Here is a 25,829-nt window from a genome sequence, read left to right as displayed (position 1 = left end):
ACACATTTTTAAGATAATTAATTTAGGAACCAAGATAGTTATTAATGTAGCTTTCTTCATAATCAGGTGGGTTTTGTACTTAGAGATATCATTTCAGATATGCTGTGAACTATATTACTTAAGTATCACTGTTTGCCATAAGATGGTTTCCTTTGTTGAGTATTGAATGTGATGTGACTTCTGCTAGCAGAAAAGCATCAGAATTCTCATCAGAGAAAGTGGTTTTCTGCCTTAAATGCTGCAAAATATTTTTTTAATGCAATGGTGAAGATATGTGTGTTTATTTTGCATATTTTTTTTATTCCTTTTCTTACTGCTGTTAGTTATATGTAATTAGTTTATTGTCCAAGAATCTGTGAAGACACCTATCAGGAGCACTTTCACTGACCAGGCAATTAACTTGAATGATGTAGCTATTGAATGGTACTGTTCTCCTGGCAGAAACCAGGAGAGTTTATAATAAATTGTATTCTGGGGCAAGATCTAAATTCAGTAAACTGAATTTCTGTTTTACCAGTTCAGCTCCTCTTTTCAGTGTTCTGGCAAAGTGGGACATTGTGCTGCTCACACAGGAGTGCTCTTGGAGACAGGCACCAGCCAAGGCCTGAAGCTTAGCACACAACATTTGTTTATTTGTTTATTGCCACTAGACAACTTCACATTCAACAGCTAAAGATCAAGCGTGACTCAAACACTCAGGTTTGGACAAACAGTTTCTCCAGACTCACACCATGTCACTGTTCTATGGCTGGTGTTGGTGGCTCTCTGCCTCGGTCCGCAGTGAATGGGTAAAGGGCTCTTTGATGATATAAGTGTCTTCCCTCTTTCCCAAGCCCCATTGTGTGTAGGGCACACTTCCTCAAGGGCAACATGATCCAAAGGATAACTGTCTCATTTTTAGGTAAAAATTAGTGTATTGTGGGCCACTGAAGTAGCAAACTGAGTGCCAGTTTTCTAGTACCTTGTAATTGTTGCAACCATTATGTTATTTTCTTAGTTTTACTGTTTTCAGGCGAGTGGTCTGCATTGTGTTTGGGTGAAAGGCAGACAAGCAGATGTTATACCACAAAGCCATTTGTATATTTCTGCTTTTTGTAATATGGTTTGACTTTTGAAGTGATTCTTGCTGCCACTGTGGTTTCAATTACTTTGAAAACAGTGAAGAAATCTGTACTTGGAATATACTGACTGCCCTTTTGCAGTAAAATCTTACCTTTTCTTCCTTCATCCGTTTTTTGTGCATTGTTTTGATTTATGTGGAAGAGAGCTCTGGGGAAGGCATTCTAACCCTCTGTTATCCTGTTGCATCCTGTTCAGAATTGTAGGCATGCTCATGCAGAGGTTCCACAGGGATAATGTGTCTTTGGACATGCCAGGTGAAGTTACAAAGAGAGAACATGAGGCTGCCACATCTCGGGGCATGTTTGATCAGCCCCTGTTTTGTAAGGTTGCAATGTGTGTTCTGCTGATTCCAGCAGCAAGCAGTAAGGGAAACCTTTATTCCTAAAATGTGCAATGAGAACTGTGGGGCCCTTGTGCAGGAAGTAGCAAGCACATTTGAAGTGCAGAGATTGTCAAGTGGACAGAGCACCTGACAGGAGTCTGAAAAGAACGTCTTCTTCTCAGAGTGAGTGTCTTTCTTCAGCCTGTACATTGAGTCATTCCGTGATGTTTGGCAAATTGCTTCATCTGTTTCCCCCCACAGGAAATAGAGAACCATGCTTTACAGTGAGATCTGTGAGAGATGGTATAATATATAGTGATTATAAAGATACAGTTCTTTGCCAAAGCTGGGATAATCATTGTTAGCAGCAGTATTAATTTTAATTTGTTTCCTTAACTGAATGGGGGTCTGACATAAGCAATTTGTGTTTCAGTTGGGCAAACTGATCGTTGATGGAATGGTGCAGAGGTTTTGATGATATTTTTTTACTTGTAAACAGAATTCATATTTTAATGAGAGTAAAGGTCTTTCTAATTTGAAGCCAGTTGCCAACAGAGGTTTGCAAATTGCTAACATAAGGTTAAAGTAATTTGCATAAGGAAATACTGATGTCTCAGGTATCTTTTACATTGTTACAGAAATAGTTAATGTTCCTTCTAGTGTAATAATTACACCTTGTTTTGGAACCATGAATACTGCTGCTGAAAAGATCATAAAACTAAGAGACAGAAATCCTTTTTTTTTTTTTTTCTGCATTTGCATCACATCCTGCTATCAAATGACCAGTAATTACTCTTCTCACCCCTGGTCAGGGAATATTTGAGATTCTGCTGTGAGGTGGTGTCCCACATGTGCCAGTGTGTTTGCTGCTGCTGTGGTTTGTGCAGCAGCTCCTGGATTTCAGGCTGGTGGTCTCTGAGCACCAGAGCAAAACAAATAACCATTGATTCTGATTGACTGAAACATAGTTGAAAACTGTGATGAACAGGGCCTGTTAGCCTGGTTTGTTGGTTTGAGTATTTTCCACAGAAGCCCAGATATTCACTGTGGCAATATGCTAAATACATTGTTCATCTTCTCTTCCTACCTATGCAGGACATGGCTTAAAAAACATAGGTTTGACCATAGGGTCTCCACCGGAATAGACCACAAAAATTAACTGGTTTGATGACTGATCACACAGAACGATAGCTAAATGTGCTGTGTCTGCTGCAGGAACTTACAGTGTAAAGGCTCGATGAATACTAGTTTGTCCTAGATATGTCCTTCTTGCTGTCTGCCACATGCTCACATAAAAGGCTTTAGAACATTCCTGAATAGGGCATTCTGAAAGCCATTCCCCTGGATAGAGTCCTGGGGCAAGAAAATCTCTTCAGCTTGAATTCTCATTTTCTTTGCTGTCCTTTTCATTCAGTTCTCAATTCACTTATTTATATTCTCTGTCTCCACTTGTTCTCCCGGGAGATGCTAGGCAATAACCTCCTGTACTGTAGATATGGGGCTTTCTGAAAATGCCCAGGTGAGGTAAATTAAGCAAGGTGAGAACTAGTTTTAATTAATTCACAAATATTGCATTATACAATTATATATGTTGTCTTAAGAGTAGAAGCACCTCATAATACCAAAGCTTCAGATTCTTAGTATTCCCTCTACAGTGGTCCCTAATTAGTTAGGTTTGACCAGTTCTACTCTCATGCTGTGATAACATACCAGGCCTGAAAAGGTCACACCTACTGGGATCCAAAAAGACTTACAGTTTTGCTCACATGAGTTCCTTAACAATTCAGCCAAGTTGATAAAAATAGAAATAATAAATGGACAAGGCTGATGCTGATATTATAGCTTTTATGCTTTGGTCAGAGGCTTTGGACTACAAAAGTTTGTTCAATGTGAAGAGATATGCATGGATTAGAGAACAAGTTTTTTACCAAAACTTCTTTGACATCTTATGATGGTTCTTTGAGCAAAACTGGGTTATCTCTGGAGGCTGAAGCATCTGGGGCTTCCTGTAATCTGTGTTTTGCTGTCAGTATCTCTAGAGGACTTATTGCCAGCTGAAGAGCAACAAAAAATTATGCTCCCACCAAGACTTCACGTTTGCTTCCCTTTACTGTTTTGTCAAATAACCTGATGAAAACACCAAGCAATGGTATCTGAGTTTTCCCACAATCTGGGAATTAGCTGATCATGCAACCATTTGGTCTCTTACTACTTCAGCATGACACAAATGTGTCATCACATATGAGAGAAGCTGGCATGAAAGATGCTTTGCCATAGCCACTGCAGTTTTTAAAGCAGTGGTGCACAATAAGCTTAAAGGAACAGACATAGTGATAAACATCTGTAAAATCAGGGGTCACCTAGTGTTAAATCAGACAATTTTATACAACTATGAACCCTCAGTTTCTTTACCAGTTTGTTCGATTGCTTTCAGTCGTCTGTTGTGAAAAGTATCTAAATTCTTGGATTGCTTTGTAACCCTCTATTTTGGCTAAGAACACACATCAGTTGCAACAGAAGGCATAGGTTGGGGTTACAGTATAGTGGTATGGAAAATCTTGGTTATTTCTAACCTTAATCTGGTTAACCTTAGTCTAACCTTAGAAAAGTTTCATTGAATAATGCTCTGTAAGCTGCTCTGACTCTTTAGTCTGTTATTCCACCAGGTTCCATGTGTTTGCCAAGCTACATAGCACAAGAGCTGAGGGTATTAAAAATGGTGTTAAAAAATGAATTACTGAATTTTGTTCCACAGTCCAAATGAGGTTAGATTACCTTGTATTTTTTTAAGCAATGACACTAACCCCTGAGACAAACCCCATTTTATCCAATAAGTAAAGTAGAAGTCTGTTTGGAAAATGAGGTGTTTTGAAAATATTTGTATTTTAGAATGGGATATCGTGTAAGATGGGAGTATATGAGGTATGTCACAGGTGACATTCCTGACTATTTATTTTTGCCCCGAAACTGTATTTCTCAATGCTTAGTAGTTCAGAAGCTATTCTTGACACAGAATGTGGCCTCACTGGAATCACAGTAACTCTGCTGTGCCTAAATCCATCATATACATTGTGTATTTTATGACTCTGGGTCAAACTGTGAAGAGCTGAGATAAGGAATACATTAAGTAGTTCATAGGTGGTAAGACAAGAGCCGGCATCATGGTGCAGGTGGCAAACACTGGCAGCTGATCCAGCTCCTCCATCCTAGCCTCAAGGGAACTCACTTTTGCTGATCATGGTATTTCTGCCAGTAACCCTGCTGCAAGCTGGTGAGAAAGCACTGACCCCTTTGTGAACCCCACAGGCTCCATATGCCAAGGCCTGAATTGCCACCCAGGTGTCAGTGAGGTCAAAGAGTCACGGGAAGATGCTGTGCAAAGCAATCTCTGCAAAATACATCTGTTTCCATCTTCCTTCTCCTCCTTGACCCATGGAGGTGCTTTTTATCAGGGCAGAGTTTCTTTGTGAGTGTTGGAAGTGAGGCTGGACCCACCTGAATCTGTGCTCTTGCTTGCTGTGCTCAGGTTAAAATTGATAGCAGAGGATTTTGATTCTCTCCTGTGTCTCATGCTTCGTGCAATCCTGCACCTAGCAGCTCTGGGCTGCACACTGCTTTTCCACCTTCCCTCCTACTCTGTATCTCCCTGTAAAGGCATTTAAACCAGACTTAGTTTCTTGATGTGTTGCCTCACACATGCAGGAAAAGACACATACTGTCAGTAAAATTTGTGTTAGTCTTCTTTTTTCTGCTTCTTCTACTTTTCAAGCAAAAAGTGTGTCTTAGCACAGTGTTATGTTAGTTAGGATAGACAGTAGCTCTAAATAATGCTAAGTGGTTAGAGTTCGGTGTGTTAATGTATGAATTTGTATCAGGACAGAAAGACTGCAGAAAAGGTCCAGGTCTTCATTTCATTTTCATTGCATTTGTTTGTTATGGGTAGAGAGTTTTTGTGCATAACACATGCTGTCATCTTGAGCAGATTTCTACAGATAAACATTCTGATCATGTGTATAGTCAGTATACTATAAGTGCAAGTTTAAAAGTCAATTACCAAAATCTCCTGGTTTAAAACACACTTTAGCCAAGGCAGTGGGCTGAAAATGTGATTTTACAATTCTGAGGAAGACTCTTTTGCTTGACAGTGGATTATATTTAAGGAAAACTATTGTATTCCTTATCACCCTTTGATTTGTATATGATGTATCTTGTAACCTATGCCTCTTCTTTTGTGTTGCAAAGGGAGAGTTTTCTCAGGGTGTTGTGTACACAGTTTGCAAAAATGTGAAATATACTGAAATACCTCTGTCTTTTCTTTTTCAGGATATAAACTTTTGAACAGTGCCTCCTCGAGAAGTGTGATGAGAAATGGCTTTAGGAAACAATACCCAGAGAAGTTATTCCATCATCCCCTGCTTCATCTTTGTTGAGGTGAGTGCAGCATTCAGCTGCCAAGCCTACCTAGAAGGCAGCTCTGCAGGAATTAAGTAATTTGTTAGCAATTTTATTTGTAGCAGAGGATGCTGTCTTAGTTGATCACTTAGATATCCATCTTCTTACTTAATGCCATCAGATCCCCCTGAAAAAAGACCTGCCTGAGTTACCAAGATCTCAGGTGCAAACATGAGACACTGTGGTAGAGACACTGTGTATCCAAGACTTCTCAGTTTTTCTGCCTAGTCCTGTGGTGGGCAGTAGCTACAGGTGTAGGTTATCAGCAGGTAATTGCTCATCCTCCTCAGACCTCTCTACATCTTGGTGCTGCATAGGGACTAAAAAACTCATCCAGGGAAATTTCTGATCTCACAGTCTGATGGTTCATGGGCTTGGGAAGCAACACTCAGCTCTGATTTCAGTTCAGGTGGAACATAAAATGTAGATGAGGCATACTTGACCTTTAAGTGTGATAAAGTAACTTGGCCAGCACAAGGGCTGAGAATTATCTAGCAGTGAATCTACAGTTAATGTTCCATGTCTTTTGTTAAAGGCAGTTGGTGTGGTGGGGTTTTTAATTATTAATTTAGTATTTTATTATTTTAATCCATACAGATGACAGTTTGTGGTTCTTCTTTTACTTAGCATAACACTGATAGACTGGCCAGCATTCATTATTCAAATCCATGATTGTTCAGCTTGTGCTTAGAAGGCTGGCAAGGGAAGCAACTCTGTGTTTCCTGGGAGGATGAAAGCTTCCATCAGATTTAGATGGTAAAAAGGAGATACTGCCTGTAAATAACCACCTTCAGAGCCACCTGTCTGATGTAGCTTGGAATGCTCACCCTTTGGCCCAAGTTCTGAGGCAACTTGAGCTCTTCCATAAGAGAAGTGCCAGGAACTATCAAAGGATTAATTGTTGTTCTGAAGGAGACAATGGGTCACTGCTTTATTCTAACAGCTAGAGAAACAAAGGGTAAAAATGAGTGAAAAGCAGAAATGAGGTCAGAAAAACATCCAATAAAAACAATCAGGAATCAGATGTCTCAAATTTATTGCTTCCACAAGTAGCTTGGAAGACTAAAGAAATGAATGATAGGCCTGGTTGGCAGCTTATGACAGTGACATAAATTGTTCCTCCTGTAGACAAGACTGACATGAGGTTTTTTGCTTCATAAATGTACATTCCTTGTCCTTTCACATAGTTGATTTTCTGATTAAAACACAACATTAAATTAAAAATCAGTCAAAACCAGAGAGGTAGTGTCTGAAAAGATGTTCTCTGATACATTCTTCCCCTCTTTGTCCACACAACAGATTTTTAATGTAGCACTACTGGGACTACAAATTCATAGACTTATGTCAAGCACTGTAGCATTAAACAACAGGAAATCTAATTTCCTGCTGGGAGTACAGAGATGATTGATAGTAGCCATTCCATCTGAAAAGTCCCCGTAAATCTTAAAGCACACTGGAGGTGTTGTTCCTTTCCCACTGTTGTGGTTTTAAGACTAAAGTAAGTGTTTTTTTTTTTCAGAGGAGCTGCCCCAGACACCAAGTCCTGTGCTGGATTACCTGGGTTAGGACATATCCTATTTTTGTTGCTTTGAAACAACCATGTGAATTGATTAGCAGTGTGACGCCTTGCTGTTGCTGTGAAAAGCAGGACAGCTAAAAATAATGTTGCCTGCTTTCCTGACAGTGTTTTTCTGCAGGAGAACAATCCAGCAGCAGCCATGCTAGCTGTACATAATAGGAAAAGTAATAGTCAGTAAAAAATTATCACAGGCCTGTCACCCAGAATATGTGGTCTCCCCCACTGGAATATTGTCCTCTTATTAAAAGTTTTCAGATATTTGCTCTTAAGAAAATAATGCTGAGCCTTGATTGTCATGTCAGATGCCCTGCCAGTAGATATTTGCTAACTGCCTACTCTGCAGTGTGGCTTCATGAAATTGTGGTGGCCGAGGTGTCACAAGGAGTTTGGGCACTTTAAATGCCATCATGCTTCAGTCTGTACAAATATGACACAGTTTCAGCTGTTATTCTAATTTCCATTTTTTTCCCATTTCATTTTCTTCCCACTGAACTAACTTACAACAGTTAGTATTATGGAACCTGACCTGAAGACGAATGGCTCATTATAAAAACTTAAACCCTGTGCCTGACTCTACAGATTCCTTTTTATATTCAGAATATGAAAGTTTTAATAAGGAAATAACATGTGATGGCTAATCTGAAATGACAGAAATGTTTAATCAACATTTTAATTCCCTAATTGGAAATACAATGTCACATTATGAGTGAATTTAAAGCCTAAATAGGGAATCATTAAAGTAATTTTGATCCACTTATCAAATCTGAGGCCCTCTCCCAAATAATGCAGGCAGCTTTCTGGATGATTCTTTATTATATTATAAGAGGTGTCATTACAGTCTGACATTTGTCACCAAATGTCTGTGAAGATTTGGTGCAATACATTTTGTTAAACATGTAAACAATTAACTAGGATGTGAAGGTGAAGCGATACACAGAATAAATAAATAGACTCCACAACCTGGGGTAGTTATGAATTGGGTTTGTATTGTCAGCACTGGGCACACGGGCAAGTGAGATATTATCTCTCTAAAAACTTGTGCTCTGAGCCTCAGTCTGGCCCACACCTTTATTCACAAAGGTGTTCTATATGCAATACATTCCACAACTCTTCATGCATATTCAACCTGTCCTTGCCTTTCATGCTAAATAGGTCCACACCCTTCTAGGCATGTGAGGTTTGCTCTGGTGGTCCTGCAGGTGGTCTCTTGAGGCTGAAGATCGTGGTCTTCTTCATGATCGAACTTTTGAATTTTTCTCTTTTGGTTGTGTGCTTTTGGTCTTTTGGTGCTTATCTGTGTAGTCTGTCAGCCTTGATAGGCTTAGGGACAGAGGAGCTTCTTTATCTGGGTTGTTTGCATCCTTAGGCATTGTTCTTTGTGTAATAAGCTTCAGAAATTTTCATTTTCTTACGCCCTTTCGTACTTATGGCAGAGGTTCCTTGAGTAAAAGGTAAAAATTCAGCACATAACTCTACAAGCTAGAATATAAATGCTTAATTCATTTTGTTAACTTAAGTGAACTCTAAAAATCTCTGTTTCACAGGAAACTGAGATTTCTTTTTCCCTACCCTCCTTCGCACACAGCATCCTGAAAGAAGCCTTCAGGAGGCTGTCTCCCAACCTTGGTTTGCATTAGTTGTTAAATAGTAGTGCAGAGATGCCACACTCCACAGCTTCCAGAGCCCTTTGGAGTCAGTGATGGACTCAGAGATGCTTTTGATATGCCCTAGATCTATCTCAACAAATGGCAGTGGTGCACAGCAGCCTGTGTGAGGATTTGTTGATGGCCAAAACTGATCACTGAAGTGGTTTTATGGATGGCAAGCATGAGAGAAAGGAGGAGAGGAAGCATCTGCGATGACAGGACAAAAATTATCCCATTCTTCCTTTTGCACTCATGGTGGCCAAAGCTCTTTGTGGGGCATCTCCTCCCTCCTTCACCTGCTAGGACAGAACAGTGTCAAAAACATCTGTAACAATATTTCAGCAGAGCTGTACCATTGTTTTGCTACCCCACCTTACAAGGTTTGGTCAAGGGAGTACTGTATTCCATCTTCCCATGGAAGGATATGCTGGTTGAATGTGGGGAAAGGTACAATCACACCTGACAGATGTGTTTTGTACATGAAAGTATAGCCAGTTTTCTGCAGGTGAGGAATAATTTGTCAGAACAACCAAGCTTCCTGAGGTCTGGGAAGTGCCCGGGATAGAAGTGGGAGAAGTGCAATGCCTGGCAAATCCCAGTCCTCTTCCTGTGGGACTGGTGAATTACGTTGAGGTCTTCATCCACCGATATTTTCCATGCTCTGTGCTCTTGCCCTCTCTTTGCTCATCTCATTTTGGCAGTCAGCTTTCCAGGAGAAAACTCAGGCTAGGGGGATGAAGGAGAGAGTCCAGTATGGCTTTGAATTTGGTAGGTCTGAGTGTTGTCCTTGCTTTTGCAGCCTATTTGATGCTCATCATTAGTGACAGGAAGTGCAAGGGGATGTGGTAATTGCAATTAGCAAATAGATGTTGGAAGGAAGGTTCCATACTGTGAGTAAACAGCATCCCCACAACTACACATGACTTCAGGGGGAAGGCATGAGAGCAACTTCAGAGCCATTGTGTGTGTGAATGGTGGTTTTTGAAAAAGAGGTATCCTTTTCTTCCTGCAAAGAAAACCCTCTTCTCAATGAGAGAGTAAAGTCTGTAATGGCTCTCTAGCAACAAAAGGAGAAATTTGGTTTGGAATTTCTGCTGATGAGGCATTTTCTACTTCCTTTTTCCTCCTCTCCACACTGCAAGCCTTGGCCTGAGGGCTTGAGTGGTTCCAGGGAGTTATCTAAGGATTTATTTTCAAGTGTAGCTACTTCTGATGGAGTTGGGCACATCTGAGGTGTGTCTTAGCACATGAAAACACTAAAATTTTCTGTAACCAGATTTAATTAAATTGTCTTAAATTGAACCAAAGGGTTACCAAAAGGCTTTGTATATGACTGATGTATATTCTTCATTGTGCTTCACTGTGGATTATTGTAATTCTGATTTGACAAAGTAATAGGGGCAGACTCAAATATGTAACACCATTAAAACTTAAAACATTGGTTATCTTTAAATTCTGTAACCTGAAGATCCCACTTTTTCACACTAAATCCATTATTATGTCCTCAGGATAGCTTTTGCAGACAGAGTGGAAACTGTTTTTTCTTGACAGCCTGATAAATAGGACATTGCAAAGGCTTGAGGATTTTATACAGAAAATATTTTATCCTCTTCCCACAAATGAATAAAATAAAAAATCTGAAAAATAAAAAGTTCTAGTCACTTATTTTGGTACAAACTTGGATTTGAACTGCAGGTATGCTGTAGCCTCACAGGATTTCTGTTTCTTCAGTGGGGTATATTTTCCTTTACTTATGGTGACTTTATGTTTGGACAGATTTAATCATGTTCAAATATCAGTTCAAATGTAATTAAAAAAAAAGTTTCAGCCTACAGAAACACTGAAGGAAAGCATTCTTCTTCCTTGCCCACATATATTTTCATGTCAGTACTTTGTGTAGTCAAGCCAACAGCTGAACTACCAAGTAGCAGGAGAATTTCTGCAACACTGAAATCATTTGTGTAAGTGATACAAATGCCTCTTGAACTGTTTGTCATCAGCATCACAGCAGGGCTTGGGGAGCTGTGAAAAAAATCAGTGAATTTAGAACATTCATGACATATGTGGCACTTATTATAATTTATTGCTTAGGTGTTCTGAAAATTAAAAAAGTTTTGTACACTTGGGTGTACTGGTTGGTGCCCTCTAATTTTTAGCAGTATTTGAGGAGTGTGAAATGACCTCTTACATTTGCTGTAATCCTCAAATTTGACATAACCTTTAACTGGAAAATCATCCCGAGGTGAAGTAACTTGGAAACAGCTGCAGCCCTCAGTGATTCTGTTCTTTCCTTCTCCATCCATGTCATGTTTGGATGTGCTGTGCTGCTCCTCTGGGATGCTGTGAGGACAAAGTGCCACAAGGATGTGTAATGTGCTGGTGTTGTATAAAATGCCTGTCATTAGATGCCCACTTAGCCTGTGAGAATTGGTGCTGACAGATGCTGTGCAAATTTGGAGGGCTCCTCTTGTGGCAGGGTGATGTTTCTGCATAAATCCCTTTGCTTCAGTCACTTCTGTGTCTTGGGATGCATTGTTTCTAATTTTATTCACTCAGCATATGTATCCATTTCTCCTTGTTGCTGTTTCTAAAACTCTCCTTATGTTCCCCATTTGCCACTTGTTCCTCAGCATTTGCATTCTTTGTCTTTCACATACCTGCTTTGTTCCAGGTGACTGGATAACTCCATATTGCAAAATTGGCTTAATCTCAGTGAATAGGTGTCTCTTGAATATTGGATTAGTTTTGTTGAATTGCTAAGCAGCTTTCAAATTACCTGACTATAAAAAAAATCCTTCAAAGTGCTTCACAATTAGGCAGAGAGCACAGACGGCCAAAATAGGCACTGTGAAATAAATCTGATTATTATTTGATTCTCCTTAGCTTCTTGAGTACCTATTAAAATTAAGAAGTTGCCATGAGAGGTTAGGTGCTTTACTGAATTTTTGTTTAAAACATAAGTGAAAGAAGACTTGTATTCCTACTTGCAGACACATGAAGCCTTTTTTTATCCTTCCCTGTGTCCTGAAAACTTCCCATTGCAAATAATCCATTTGACAACCTGATTAACATTTTAGGGTTTCCACCAATGAATCTGGTAGGCTTCTCCAGGAAGGGATTAAAGGTACCAAAAGTTCTTTGTCTTTATCAGTAATAAAAATTGCATTTAGAAGTAGAGAAAAATGAACAAATTGCTTTACCTGTTTACATTGTGCCTTGAAGCTCACCAACATTTTTGAGAGCTTCTGTAATTTATAATACATTGCTCTGTTTAATCAGGTTTCTAAGAGAAGGAACTGTACAAGTTTTTTAAAATACTCAGCAGTTAGGGAGATTGGATTTGCTCTGGTTCTGGAGTACAAATGCATTTTTCCATTGGTTAATTAATAAACTAACAAATAACTAAACCCCACAGCTTTTTGCTAGAAGATATACTGATCAGAAAGTTTATGCAAAAAAAGGGGTTATGAACCAGGCACTGTTCATGCAGATGTTTAGAGGTGTGCAAGCCATATTTGAAGCCTTCATAGTTGGAAGGTATTTCCAGTAATTACTGAGCTGCTTTAACTAGGCTTAAGACAGCAATGTGAAAATACACAGGACACAATATGTAATTGGCCATTTTTCCCTCCTTTCTTTTCAGAAGTATACTTAGGTTTTAGTTTCATGGATAGTACTATAAAGCCCTTAATGTGTTAATTTTTGTTTGTTTACCTGCTTCAAAAACATAAGGGATTTTCATGTTTTCTTTCCCAAGCACACAACATAGAGCTATTTATTTGCTCAGATACATACAAATTTGGAGATCAGGAAAGGTGCAGTGCATTGTCAAATTATTGACTGCTCTGTGATACATCTGCACCATTTCCTCTGGTTTGCATCTAGGAATAAACTTTCTTTTTTTTTTTTTTTTTGGTCTGTAGGAATATCCCTGCCCTTGCTTATATTGATAATTTGAATAACTTATTTAAGGTTCTAAAAAGAGTGGAAAGAAATCAATAGGGACTCACAAGTGCAGTCCAAGTAACCCTAAGTACAACAGTCAAGCTTTTCCAGAACTGATCAGTGGGAAAGACATGAAAAATGCAGGAGCAAAAGAAGATGCTTAAAGCATATCCTGAAATATCAAACCCATCCCAATTTTTTGACAGTGGCTTTGACATCAGGAGAATTTTTAAAAGTAGACTAGGTCTTTTGAAGCATCATGCCCAGTTTCATCAGGATTTGATTTCTGGTTCCAGACCAGCCACTCCAGACATTGAAAAGGAGGAGTTTGTCTTAGCAGTGTTTCAAGGGTGAAGTAATCAACATCAGCCTTACGGCAAAAATATTTGTTTCAGCGATTTAGCTTTGAAAGAATATTGCCATTTTCTGCTCTCTAGAAATTCCAATTGGTTTTTAATACAAGCTTTAGGAATTGGTCTGCCAAGCCTTCTGCACCTTATACAAACCTAAGGTACTGCATCAACAGAACTTCTCCAAGCTTCTCGCGACATTTGGGTGCCTTTGAGGGTAGCAGATAACTTCTGAATTGTGAGATCTTCTCCCTCTAAAGCACAAATGGGTAATCCAGTTGCCAGTGCCTGTGTAACATGAACTAAATAAATCTTATATGAATGCAGCAGAATGTGGCAACAACAAAAAATCTTTCTGGAGAAATGATACTTGATATTTCTGTATTTCTGACTTGCTTGGCCAGTGCACCTCAGGTTTCATGATCTGTTTTGTCACTCCTGGGGCAATCTGAAGGGTCATCTGATGCTTCTTCTCAGCCCACTTCCACATCCCAGCATTTTCACAATAAACAATTCTTCTCTGATGTCTTTGCTTCACTGGTGTATTTCACCAGGAATTTCTGTGAGGTGGTGGATATAAAGCCAAGTAGTTTGCAGATCCCAGTCCTGAAGTCAGAGCAAATGCTTTTTGCATAGGAAGGCTTGCACACATCATTTTGTCATAACTGTGGCAACTGCTTAGTGGAGCTGTTGAAGAGACTGAAAATTAATCAATATGGATGTGTTTGCAGGAAGTAAGTGAGACAGTAGGAATTGATGCTTTCAGAGTTGTTGCATCTTGTGCATATGATGCTAAATGGGCACTCAGGTCTTAACACACATGAAATTATTATTCATGATAGTGTGTACTTAAAACAGTGGTGACAGACTGACCCTCAGTTGTAGAGTTCATGAGCCCTCATGGATTATCTTTCAGCTTGGTACCATGCCTAAAATAATATTTCTGATTCACAAGTTCAGGCTAGGGTCAGATTTAGGATATCTGTGTAAATTCATAATGATAAATTGTGCTAGGTCTTCCTAAAACACTCCAGTTTTAAGTTAAAGAATCAGGAATTAAGATGTATCGTTGTCTTGATTGATTGATTTAATGGTCAAGATTTCTGTTGCAGATAGACTTTTAGAAATGGTTGTTAGGTGCATGGTTAATCAATATTTCACTGAGAACATTGTCAATTTTAAAGAGTTGTTTCACAGTTCAGGAAACCACATGGGTGCTCATAATGGTGTGTAACTCACTTTTGAGTGATGTGTTTACAGCACCCACTAGGATTAAGATCTGCATCACACTGCACATCCTGAGAGTCCCAAGGCCGTGATGTCTACCAGCAGAGATTCTGCTTGTTTGCAGAGGGTCAGTGCAAAGAGCCTAAAGGGTTAAGGCATACTCCAAAACCTGTTGTGCACTTCTTTCTCTTATCATTTCCTTTATGACCTAAACACAAGAGCAGATGAATGGAATAAACCATATAAAAGGATGGGTCCAAAATGCATTTGAATAATTTATTAACTTTTCACAGTTCTAGGGCATTATTAACTTTTTATTATTCCAGAGTAATTATTGATGAGGCCTATGAAAAATATGCTGCAATAAGATTAAAGCAACCTGGAAACAATGATGCAGTTATTGCTGAAGTTGCTGTCAGTTTTCTCATGAGTTCAGTACAGTGCATCCTATAACATAAAAAGGATAGCTACACTTGGTATTTTAAAAGCCACATATTTCCTGTGTTTCATTCTCCCACCTATTAAATGCTGCATGTCTATCCCCAAAATCAATAATCTATTGCTCATCATGACTTTTGAAGTTTAGACTTGGCATACCTGACAGGAGCTCTAATGCTAATCTTGTATCAATATTTGTTACATACTTTACTAAAGCACAGAAATTTGGTGTGTGATTGTTATGTGCAGATGTACAACATTATTGAATTTATATCACCTTTATTTAGTTTACACTGTATATAACAGACTGCTTGGTTCTCAAAATTTCCTGAGTTGTGCATGCTTCATGGAGAGAATAAGGCTAGAGAGGCTTTTAAATAGTTTGTGTTACTTTTTTACAGTGGAACTATTGATTGAGTTTCCATTTGATTTACCATAGTCTCAACACAGCATTTTTTATAAAATTACAGCAAAAATATCTGTAAATGCACTGCATAAATGTAGTGTAGTTTCTTATTCGACCCTGACCAATGTAAGATTCCAGTTATAATGGAATGAATTAAATTTTTAAATAGATTGATAGCAGATTGTACTTTTATGAGTTTTATAATTGTGCTAATTTTGACTTGCAGCTAGCTAGGTCAGTAGTCATCAAGGATCTTTATGATTTTATTTAAACCAGCCAAAGCAAAAATCAATTCAGCTCTGTTACAGTGATGGGGAACATATTGAAACTCTCAAATAGATCAAATTGTGGGAATAGAGGTGGTTTATATAGTGCTGGTATCATGTGAATAAATACCAGCATTGGTTTAACATGCTGAGTTTCAGGATTTTTCATTCTTATTGAAAATATATTTCTATAGAAGGATTAAAGCAGTTTGGGACTTAGAAAAAACTCAGACTAGTTGTGTTTGGACAAGAAAGGCAGCCACAGTCAGCCAAGTAAATAATAAACTGAAATCTTTACTCCTTTGAGTTAAAAAGAAAGGTTGTAGACTCAGAATTATATAGATGGGAGGGGTTCTCTGTGAGTCTCTAGGCATTATGCAGCTCAGAAAAGCAGCAGCTGGGTGAAGTTAATTTGGGCCTGGTCTAGATGAGTTTTCCAATTTTCTTACAAGTAACCTGGTTCGTTTTTGAGTATCCTCATAGGAAAATACTTGTCCTAATATTCTTTCTAATAAAGGGATGCAACCTGGTGTGAAAGATAAGAAATCTAGGCCCCATGACAGAAAAAGGAGAAAGGAGGATGCAACAAAAAAGAGAATGAGTAGCAGAAAGGCAATAAAGAAATTAATAACAAAAAAAAAAGTCTTCCTTTTTGACTTTTAGAGCTTTGTACAGTTGGAATCGCATTTTGCCTGCCCTTTTATTGCAGGAACTTCACCTAGGTATTGGCATACCCAGTATGAAAATGCATGCTGGAGAAAGATTCCTGTTCAAGCCTTGATACTTCACTCTGTTTGTGAACTCAATGAGTTCTACACACATAGATTTTATAGGGAGCTGAATAGTAGACAGTTTGGAAAAGAGTGCAGTGGAAATCACTTCAGGATGCAGATAACAGGATGATATCAACTCCCTGTAAAAGCCGGGCATGTACCTTTGTGAATCCTGCTGCTGGGCCCTGGTCTAGTAATACTGCATTTAGTAAGAAGGAGATTGAACTGCCCTTAGTTTACATGGAGACTTGTTAAATGAGCATCTAGAGGATGATCAGTAATGTTAAATCTGGGTTCAGACATGACTACTCTTGAATTAGATCCAAAACTTGTCATGAACAATAGCCATAGCAAATACCTTTGAATAGTCCCCTTTCTTTTTACAGGGCTAAACATTGAAAAGAGAATGGTATCTTCAAGTAAAAGGGGAAAAAGTGAGCACCAGAACCTGGTGGGATTTTATGAAAGTTTTCAAACTCTAGGTCTTCTTTTCTTCCTTACCTTGCATTCAAAATTGCATAGCAAGATGATTACAAGTTCTGAAAAATGAAGCAGTCATTATTAATTTTTTAATATGACTGCCTGCCAGTGATAAATAATTGTATTAAAGGATTGGCTCAGGCACAACATAACTTGCATGCAGCAGAGGAGATTCAAAGTAGTAATTGTTTTTTTAAAAAGCTTCCTGTTCAACTGGGAAAATGTTGAAGGCAAATAAAATGGATTTCATAATGAATTATACATATTAATAAAACTGTGAAGTAAAATGTGTTTGACTGTTTTAATTTAAAACATTGTCTCTACTTGATTTTTATGACTGGTCTAAGAGTCCTGCAATCTTGGTATCAACAGATAGGTTTTTGGCAGTAAGTGCTGCATTTATCAATGTCTAATGACTGTGAACCTGCATTACTCTATTAAATAGCATGGATCTGGAAGCACACACAAATATTATGAATTTTAATAAATGCTGTTCTGTGAATGGCAAAGATTCAGAACTCCAACTAGCTCCACGGTTGTCAGCTCAGATGGAAAGCTTTTATTCCTAGTAGAACAAGGCAACAGGACAAGCAACTAAAGACATGATAAGGTCAGTGCTGTTAGAGTAAGGCTAGATTTGATTTTCTCTCTCCTACACATAAATTCTGCAGTGTCTTGGCTTTCACTGGACATAGCAGTTCATCACAAAGGTACTGGAGCACAAAATAACTAAATACAAACATATAAAGAATTTCCATGAGAAAATACTGGAATTTAATTTTAGCATAAATTCTGGTATATTATACTTACTGAAACTCCAGTAGTAGATCCCATGTTGCCCAATTAGTTCACTTAGGAAAGAACTGACTATGCTGGATTTTTAACACTCATAGTTGTGTGTTAATACAAACCCCAAAAATAGACATCTGTGACTGCAAGGCATTGCCACTTTCAAGGCTTCTGCAAGATGTTGCAGACTAAAAGCAAAGTGAGTGAATTGCAATTCTGGTTTGTACAGGGAGGCTTTTGCTTCTAGGAGAGGCCCCGTCTCCTATTCTGGGGGCTTTGTTGCTTGACGCTAACAGGAAGAGCAAGCTGGGCAGGCAGAGTTACAGGTTCTCTGCTTTGTGATTTAAGCCACATCAGCTGCTTGAAGATACCATCAGAGAAACACGTGACATTTGTGAAGAAGAAAATACCTTGGAGTTGAAAGATATCTCCCAGTAATTTTTTTTCCTCCCAAAATAAATTTGGGGTCCAGCATGGTTCACTCCAGTAGGATTTACGATAGAATGCAGAGCAGCTTTGGCAAGCAGATCTCGGAAGCTCTGCAACACCAGCAGTGCAAAATCACATGCAGTGTTTCTGCATTTGGGCACTGTCAGGGAAGGGCAGGACAGCAGGAGCCTCTGTGTTTCTGTCTGTGCACTGAGGGGTTGTGGTACCTGCCAGACCTGTAACACAGGGGGCCTGCAGTGAATTCCCCGGGGTATTTTCCACTTGTCTGCTGTCCTGACGTGAAGGCTGCTCCTGTGTCTGTGCTGACCATTTTCTCATCACCTTCTCTGCACCTCTCCCAGTGGCAATTATACTGTGATTTGTTTGTGTACTAGTGCCACTGGATACCTCTCTGTCTAAAGACATCAAAGTGCTTCACAGCTATTAAGAGAATACTGAGCTGATTTAATAAAGGCAAAAGAGCTGCATCGACCCCAGCCCAAGCAACCCTTGCACCCAGGAAAGTGACATCCTTCACCAGCAGAACTTAAGGCATTTGTGAGCCTTGTCTTGGCAGCTGGGCTCTAAACATCTGTCATAACCAGGAGATAGCTAGAGAAGGGTATAAAACAAGACTGTTGTATCATGACTGTCTCTGACATGGTGTTGCTACAACCTCTGGTCAGAGGGAGTGTCAGTCTGCTTACTAGTTTGTTAGTTTTTTTTCCCCAGGTTTGTTTTTTTGTTCCATTTTTTTTAATAGGAAAAAAACTTGTAATTTGCTGGCACATATAATTCCAATGTCAGGGAGTTTTACATCTTTCTTATGACATCTGTAATTTTGTTTATGTCAACCAATAGCTTCAGCAGTTGACGTAAAAAGTAAAAACTACTGCACTTGGCACCTGATCAAGAGTCTTTCCCTGTTTGCCAGACACAGCCAATGACACAGCAGTATCTCCACTCTGAGACTTTCTTGGTCTTCTGGGAACTTTTATGAGTTGTCCTGGAAACTCTTGGAGGAGCATTAGGGTGCCAGTGAGGACAGCTAGATGAGCCCATGTCTGCTAGCAGCAGCCTCTAGTCAGCTCTGCCAGCTACTCCTGATCCAGGGGGGCTCTGAGCTTGCAGATCATGAGTCCAGAACAAGGAGGGTCGAGTGAGACACTGGCACATGTTGCCCAGATCTGCTGCAGCTTCCAAACCCTGAATGTTCAACTGCATCAGGAGAACAGATGGAGTCTCTGTTTACCAGGGTTGGAAAGTGGAAACTCCAGTGATGATGAAGGTTAGAAGCTGGTGGTTTCTGGCCCTTGGGGAGCAGGCCCCTGCTCCACATGCAGATCTGAAGCCATGAGAAGAGGTCCCGTGCCGAGGCAGCTCCCTGGATGAGAGCCCTGCACAGGGAAGTACCTGAACCAGCTGAACCTGAACCACATGGCAAGAGAAAACAGTGAGTGGTAGTGCTGAGATATTCTCTACCTGAGGAGAGTGAAGGCCCCCATGACTGCTTTCCTTGATCCTGCTGGTGAGGAGGAGGATCTGAAAAGGACTGGGTGGATCTGATGGGTCCACAGTTGAGATCACAGGTCACAGAATAGCCTGGATTAGAAGGGACCCAGAAGAATCACCACGGATCACCAGGTTTTAAGTGAGTGACCCATACTTGTGTTTGTCTGAGCAGCAGGATTTGGCCTCTGTGTCCACGGATCTGGATGAGGATCTGGACTGCTTAGAAGGCAAGCAGCCTGACCAAATGGAGCAAAAGCAGCTTTGCCAGTGGCCTGGCCAACCTGGAGAGAAGAGCTTAAAATTAAGAGTGATGGGAGTGGAAATAGTGACTAAGAATCATACAAGGAAGTGAAGGAACAGGTTGGAAGAACCAGTAATGGACAAGGACTGAGCAAAGAACCCAGCATGGCGTGAGCAGAAGGGGCACTAATCAAGAGAACAATGAAATGGAATCCCACCAAGCATAAACACATAAGGAAAGAAGTGCCAGGGAAGGTTTTCGATTCACTTTTGGGAAATCAGCACAATCAGACACACTGTGTGCCAGACACTCAATCCATTTGTTTGCCATGAGACAACCAGATTACCCAAACACAGACTCAGGATTCAGGATTGAGTCTCAGCCAGCAAGTAAAATTTGTTTCATGCTGAGTACCAATCTGAACCTCTGATCCCAATTACCATTCTCTCACTTCTGCAGAAAAGGACAGCTTTTTCAAGCAGTGGGAGGAATCCCTGCCTTGTTGGGGTTAATGGGAGCCACCTGTCAGCAACCTATTCCCAGCACAAAAAGTGCATTGAGATTCATAGCTGGCATGGCAGGCATGTTGCCATTAACAGGTTTTCTTTGTCCAGTTTAATGGCAGGTGTTCCTTGTCTATCAATTGGCAGCTTATTTATTGCATTCAGTGTTTCATCTTGAGACCAGCTTTCATGGCTGCTTAGTGTGGGCATTTCTTCAACATCTTCGTATGTGACTTGGACACTGTGAAGTGTCCAAGTGAAGGACTGAAAGGGATACTAAGCAAGGTCACAGATGATACCAAACTGGGAGGAGCTGTTGACACCCTCAAGAGCAGGGAGGCCCTGGACAGTGACCCTCAGCAAATTAGAGAACTGGGCAGTCAGCAACCATGTGGAGTTCAACAAGGGAAAATGCTGGATGCACTGGGGATGTACGGACAGACTGGGGAATGAAAAGGAGCCTGGAGGTCCTGGTCAATGGCAAGTTGAGTCAGCAGTGTCTTTGAGGGACATTCCTGTCCTGGGGCCACCAGGCCCAGCATAGCCAGCCAGGCAAGGGAGTGGACTCTCCTGCTGTCCATTGGGATGGCACCACTTCAAATCCTGGGGCATATTGGGCACTGTAGTGTATAAGAATGGCATTAAACTATTAGAAAATGTCAAAAGAAGGGCAGTGAGGTTGGTGAAGCACCAGGAGGTGAAGCTATATGAGGAGTGGCTGAGGCCACTTTGTCTGTTCAGCCTGGGGAAGAGGAGACTGAAGGGAGACCTTATTGCAGTATGCAACTTCCTTGTGAGGGGGAGAGAAGGGGCAAACACTGATTTTTGCTCTATTGTGTCCAGTGACAGGACCTGAGGGAATGACCAGAAGTTGTGTCAGGGAAGGTTTAGGACAGATATTAGGAAAAGATTTTTCTCCCTGAGAGTGTTTGGGCACTGAAACAGACTCCCCAGGGCAGTGGTCACTGCCCCAGCCTGACAGACCACAAGAAGCGTTTGGACAATTCTGTCAGCCAGAGGGTTCTTGGGGACAGTTCTGTGCAGAACCAGGAGTTGGACTCGATCCTTGTTGATCCCTTCCAACTGAGCTTATTCTGTGATCACTCAAGATTAGGGCTGCACTCAACATTTGCACAATACTCAAAGCTAGGAACACAGGCATGGTCACACTCCCTGACATGTCTGTACACTGAGGTACATGCTGTGGGTAGGAAGTGAGAGGAATTAAAGGTCTGAATGCATTTGCAGGGCTATGATTTTGCTGGTGTCACAGTGATGTGGAGAGATAGCTCACATGAGTGGACTGCCTGCTCCATCTGACACAGCTCCAAGCCAGAAGTCAGTCTAGGTGATCTCCAGAGGTGCATGCCAGCAGCAGCAATTCAATCACAGTCTAACACCTTCTTCACAGTTGCTTGTAGCCAGTGGCTTCATTTAACTGCTCCCTTGTTTGCCATGTCTCCTTGATGCTGAGATAACTGCTGTAGCACATGGGTTATAATGGGAGCTGTATTTTATTTTTAGAGATGAGGAAATGGAGGCACAGGGTGACTTGCCTGCAGTTACTCCTTTGCTGAGGGTCAGGGTCTCAGTATCTACATATAACCTTTTTTAACCTTGACTTTTGCTTCAGTCTGAAGGCGTATCTTTTCTCAGATTTACCTGAGAAGACCCAAGTGTTTGTTGGTAGCTGCTATTTGAATACCTGTGTTTTCACTTCTTCATATGTCTTTTCTTTCTTTAATGACCTTGAACTATCAGCAGAATTTTTCGTAGCAAAATATTTTTTTTTTCTCTTAGAACTAAACATTTATCAACTTATGGCTCCATTGCTCCAGCAAAACATTGAAAAATATATCTTAGTAATAATTAATTGCAGCCCTCTCTAAAGCTGCTGGCTTTGAAACACAATTGCTCAGCCTTTCCTTTTCTTCCTTTCCTGAACAGGTAGCAGTGAAACATTAGTCATTAAAAAACAGACAAAGGGTTTTGATGCACATGGGGAAAAGAGGAGGGTTAAAAAATGCCTAAATGTGTCAGAGTGACATGCCACTATAGGAAGAAGAGGTAGAATATTAGAGAGACTGCTTCAAGAAGTAGTTAATAATTAAAAAAAATAACTTGGCAGCAGGGCAAAGAATTAAATATTGCAATTTATTGTAACTGAATGACCTATCTGAGTGTCATCTTTGAAGAAAAGGAATACAAGTAAGTTCCAGGTGCACACCAGTGAGCACTCTGATTGCAAGGACACAAGATATATCAATGCCTGTCCCAAGTCCTCAGAGTAGAACAGTAATTTTCTCACAGGGAAAGAGCAATAAAATGTGTTCATTTTTGCCGCATGGCTGGTGGAGGGAGAGACCCTGCTGCAAAAACACTGCTGTGACAAAAGGTCTGACCACAGCCTCTTGTTTCTCTGTGCACATCCACTGCTGAGAAATTGCTTGCCCATTTCTAACCCCAAGAATGTCCATAGGTAATGAAGCTTTCAGAGAAAAGGCTGACTGTTAACACTTTTCAAAATCAATGGAAACAGGATCATGTGTTTCAAAAGCAGCAAGAAAGGGGCCAAAGAATGTACAGTGTCTCAAAGTTTGGCTTCTCTGAGGCTTTGTGTTTATCCTGGGATTTTCTGTATTGAGAAGTATTGTAGAAAAACAGTTCTGTTCTGTCTAATAATTGAATTTTCTAACTAAAAGAAGTTACTGCTGTTCTTCTAAACCTCACGGCTCTTCCACTTGCAATTTACCTACAATGTTCACTAAAAAACAATGTGGGTTATATACTGATTTGCTCTGGAGTTAGGCTTCCTTTTTTCTCACTTTTGCATTGCCCAGAGTAATATCTTTTAAAAACCTGAGAGATTTGGTTTCTTACTGAGATTTTCTCCCAACAGGCAGACTGATGACCATCTCTTTCAACAAGAGATGAAAGTACTGCCAAAAATGTCTGAGAAGAGAACAGATTTGGCAAGTGCTTTCAGTGTGAGGAAGGTGAGAGAATGAGGAGCTGTCTGAGGAGTGTGCTCTTCACACTCTAGGAATTTATTATAAGGTTTCCATCTCTGGAGAGATGTTCCCTGAACTTGCAAGGCAGAGATGCTGAGAAGAGTAAAACAGTTTCCCCTTCGTTTAGCCAGCTAAGATCCCAGCAGCCTTTAGATCTGTCTGATGGACATATTTTTTACAGCTTTTTTGGTCTTCTGGAAAAATGATGTGTGGATGAGGCAATAGCTTGTCAATTGTAGAGCAGCTGGGAAATCGGTATCTTCTTTCTTTCAAGGAACAGTCTGGGAATCATCTTCCAGACAAGGAAGATGCATGGGGTGTAAGAATAAACAGCCATTCATTGAGATGAGAGTGTGTACACTGCACTGCTGTTGCATTGTTTGTTTATGTGACAGAGTGGGAAAAAGTCCTCAACTTCTTTTACTTTGAACTCTCTTTTACTTTGAACCCATCTCAAAGACATTGCTAAAAATGTCGTTGTTAGTATCCATAAGTCTGCAGTCTGAGAACAAGCAAAGGGAAAGTAAGGGTTGTGTTTTGATGTGGTTTGCTTTTCACTTTGTGCAGATCTTTATTCCTTTTGAATTTTGCTTTATCCTAATTCTTATTTTCATCTGATTCTCCCACTGTCAGTTCCTTCAATTTTCAGAGAGATGCTTCCTTTTCTGTCTCCAGTGACACATTAGAAATCAAAATATACCTCTGCATCTCCCTGTTTTTGGAGTTTTGCTTGGGTGCCATGTGAAGATGACAGCAGAGTGCAATCATGAGAGGCACACTGAAAAGATGTGTAAGTCTGTTGTGTCAGAATCCTGTGTCCTGTCAGGATCTGTTGCTTCTCAACATTTGGCAAATAAATGGTCCTGATACATAAGTGAAAATAGTCATTAGATTAAAAAGCCTTTAGAGTTCATGATGGATTTAACAGCTTTTATGAGCCATTTGTACAGTGAAAACGTATTAGTCAGTGAACCATTATCAGGCTTGCGGGGCAGCTTGGAAGCTGTTTTACCCAAAGGCAGCTTTTCAACTTTCCAGAACAGTCCCCGTATTGGGCATTTTTGGAGGACACAGATACATGGGAATAAAATGTGTGTGTGCCAGTCAAATCAATGGGTTTTTTTATGGAATGACTGTGGTACTTCAAAGCAAAATAAGCTGCTATTTTGTGATTTTGGTTACTGAAACTAGGCAGACAATAAATTATGACAAGATTTTGCATTACTTCTAGTGGATTGGGTGACTCATGTCATTGTAGTCCAGGTTAACAACTGCGGTCAGAATGAATCAAACTCAAAGTAGCCTTTCACAGAACACATGTTCAAAGTCAGAAGGGAAAATTCAACACCAAGTTCTGATTACACTCTTTGTACTTGCTCTGAGTTTTCAGGAGTTTTCATTACTTCGCTATATGCAAGTATTAGAGCAAGTTTCATGAATTTGGGTGTTTCTGACGCTGGAGCAGACCAATAGGTAGATCCAGAGCATGGTTTAGAGGAGCAAACCCTGAATGCTTTTAAGTGCAACTTGGATACCAGATTTTTAGAACATCCTGGCAGATATTTTTTATGCTCTAACTTTCTTGTGGACATGAGGTGGAAAGCAGTCCTCCTGCATTTAGAAGAAGTGAAGAATATTCCAAATCCTCCTACCAAACAAGCTCTTCCAAAGCAGCTGTCTTTAGCAGTGGCTGTTCACATGAAGCTGTTCACAACTTCTGTTGAAGTACAGAAGTTTTCACTAGTGTGTTAGATGTTGGATTCCATGGAGTCAGTAAGAGCTCTCTTAACAAGTCCTGGAGATGATCCCAGCATTTTGTACTGTTTGTTTTAGGCAAACACTGTATAGGCAAGATAATGAGTCCTGGGAGTGTAACTCATTTTCTGTTAGTCCCAAGTGATCACAGGTATTTTCTGCCTCAGTATCTTTCAGTTTGCTTTCTCTCTCAGCTTCAACATCAAATCTTTCAGCCTGGGGAAAGCTGTGTAGAACTGCATTAAGTGCCTAGTCTGGTCATTAAAGGTGCTGTATTACTCGTGCTGGTACATGCCTAGAGTTCCAGTGGTATTCTCTTCAATTGAAAAAGCTGATTCTGCAGATGTCTTGATGGGGAGATGAGGAGACAGATGAGGCAGGACAGGCAAGAAAGAAAATGTTCTTGGTTTCTTTTCATTTAATATCAGAGTAGTCAAAATATATCTCTGCTCTGCTTCTGTTGCTTAAAAAAAATCATTCTGAACAGATGCCATTTTAATGCAGACTTTTCTGTTAAGAAAATTACTTAGTCTCCACCAGAATTTGTAGATCATTTTAAGGTGTTATGTGCTGGAAGCAACAA

General features: G+C 40.1%; 1 protein-coding gene across 3 annotated transcripts in view; it reads left to right on the top strand.

Moving 5' to 3' along the window:
- PLPPR1 (phospholipid phosphatase related 1) overlaps positions 1-25,829 on the top strand; it is a 126,512-nt gene that overhangs the window by 51,073 nt on the left and 49,610 nt on the right. For all 3 annotated transcript variants that reach the window (XM_021546349.3, XM_021546351.2, XM_021546350.3), the window contains exon 2: positions 5,768-5,875. In XM_021546349.3, coding sequence (XP_021402024.1) covers positions 5,813-5,875 — 63 coding nt within the window. In that variant the 5' untranslated portion in view covers positions 5,768-5,812. The remainder of the gene's footprint in view (positions 1-5,767; positions 5,876-25,829) is intronic.

This window comes from Lonchura striata, chromosome Z (genome assembly GCF_046129695.1).
Source record: "Lonchura striata isolate bLonStr1 chromosome Z, bLonStr1.mat, whole genome shotgun sequence".
NCBI classification, from domain to species: Eukaryota; Metazoa; Chordata; class Aves; order Passeriformes; family Estrildidae; genus Lonchura; species Lonchura striata.
This window is presented reverse-complemented; position numbering and strand designations above follow the sequence as displayed.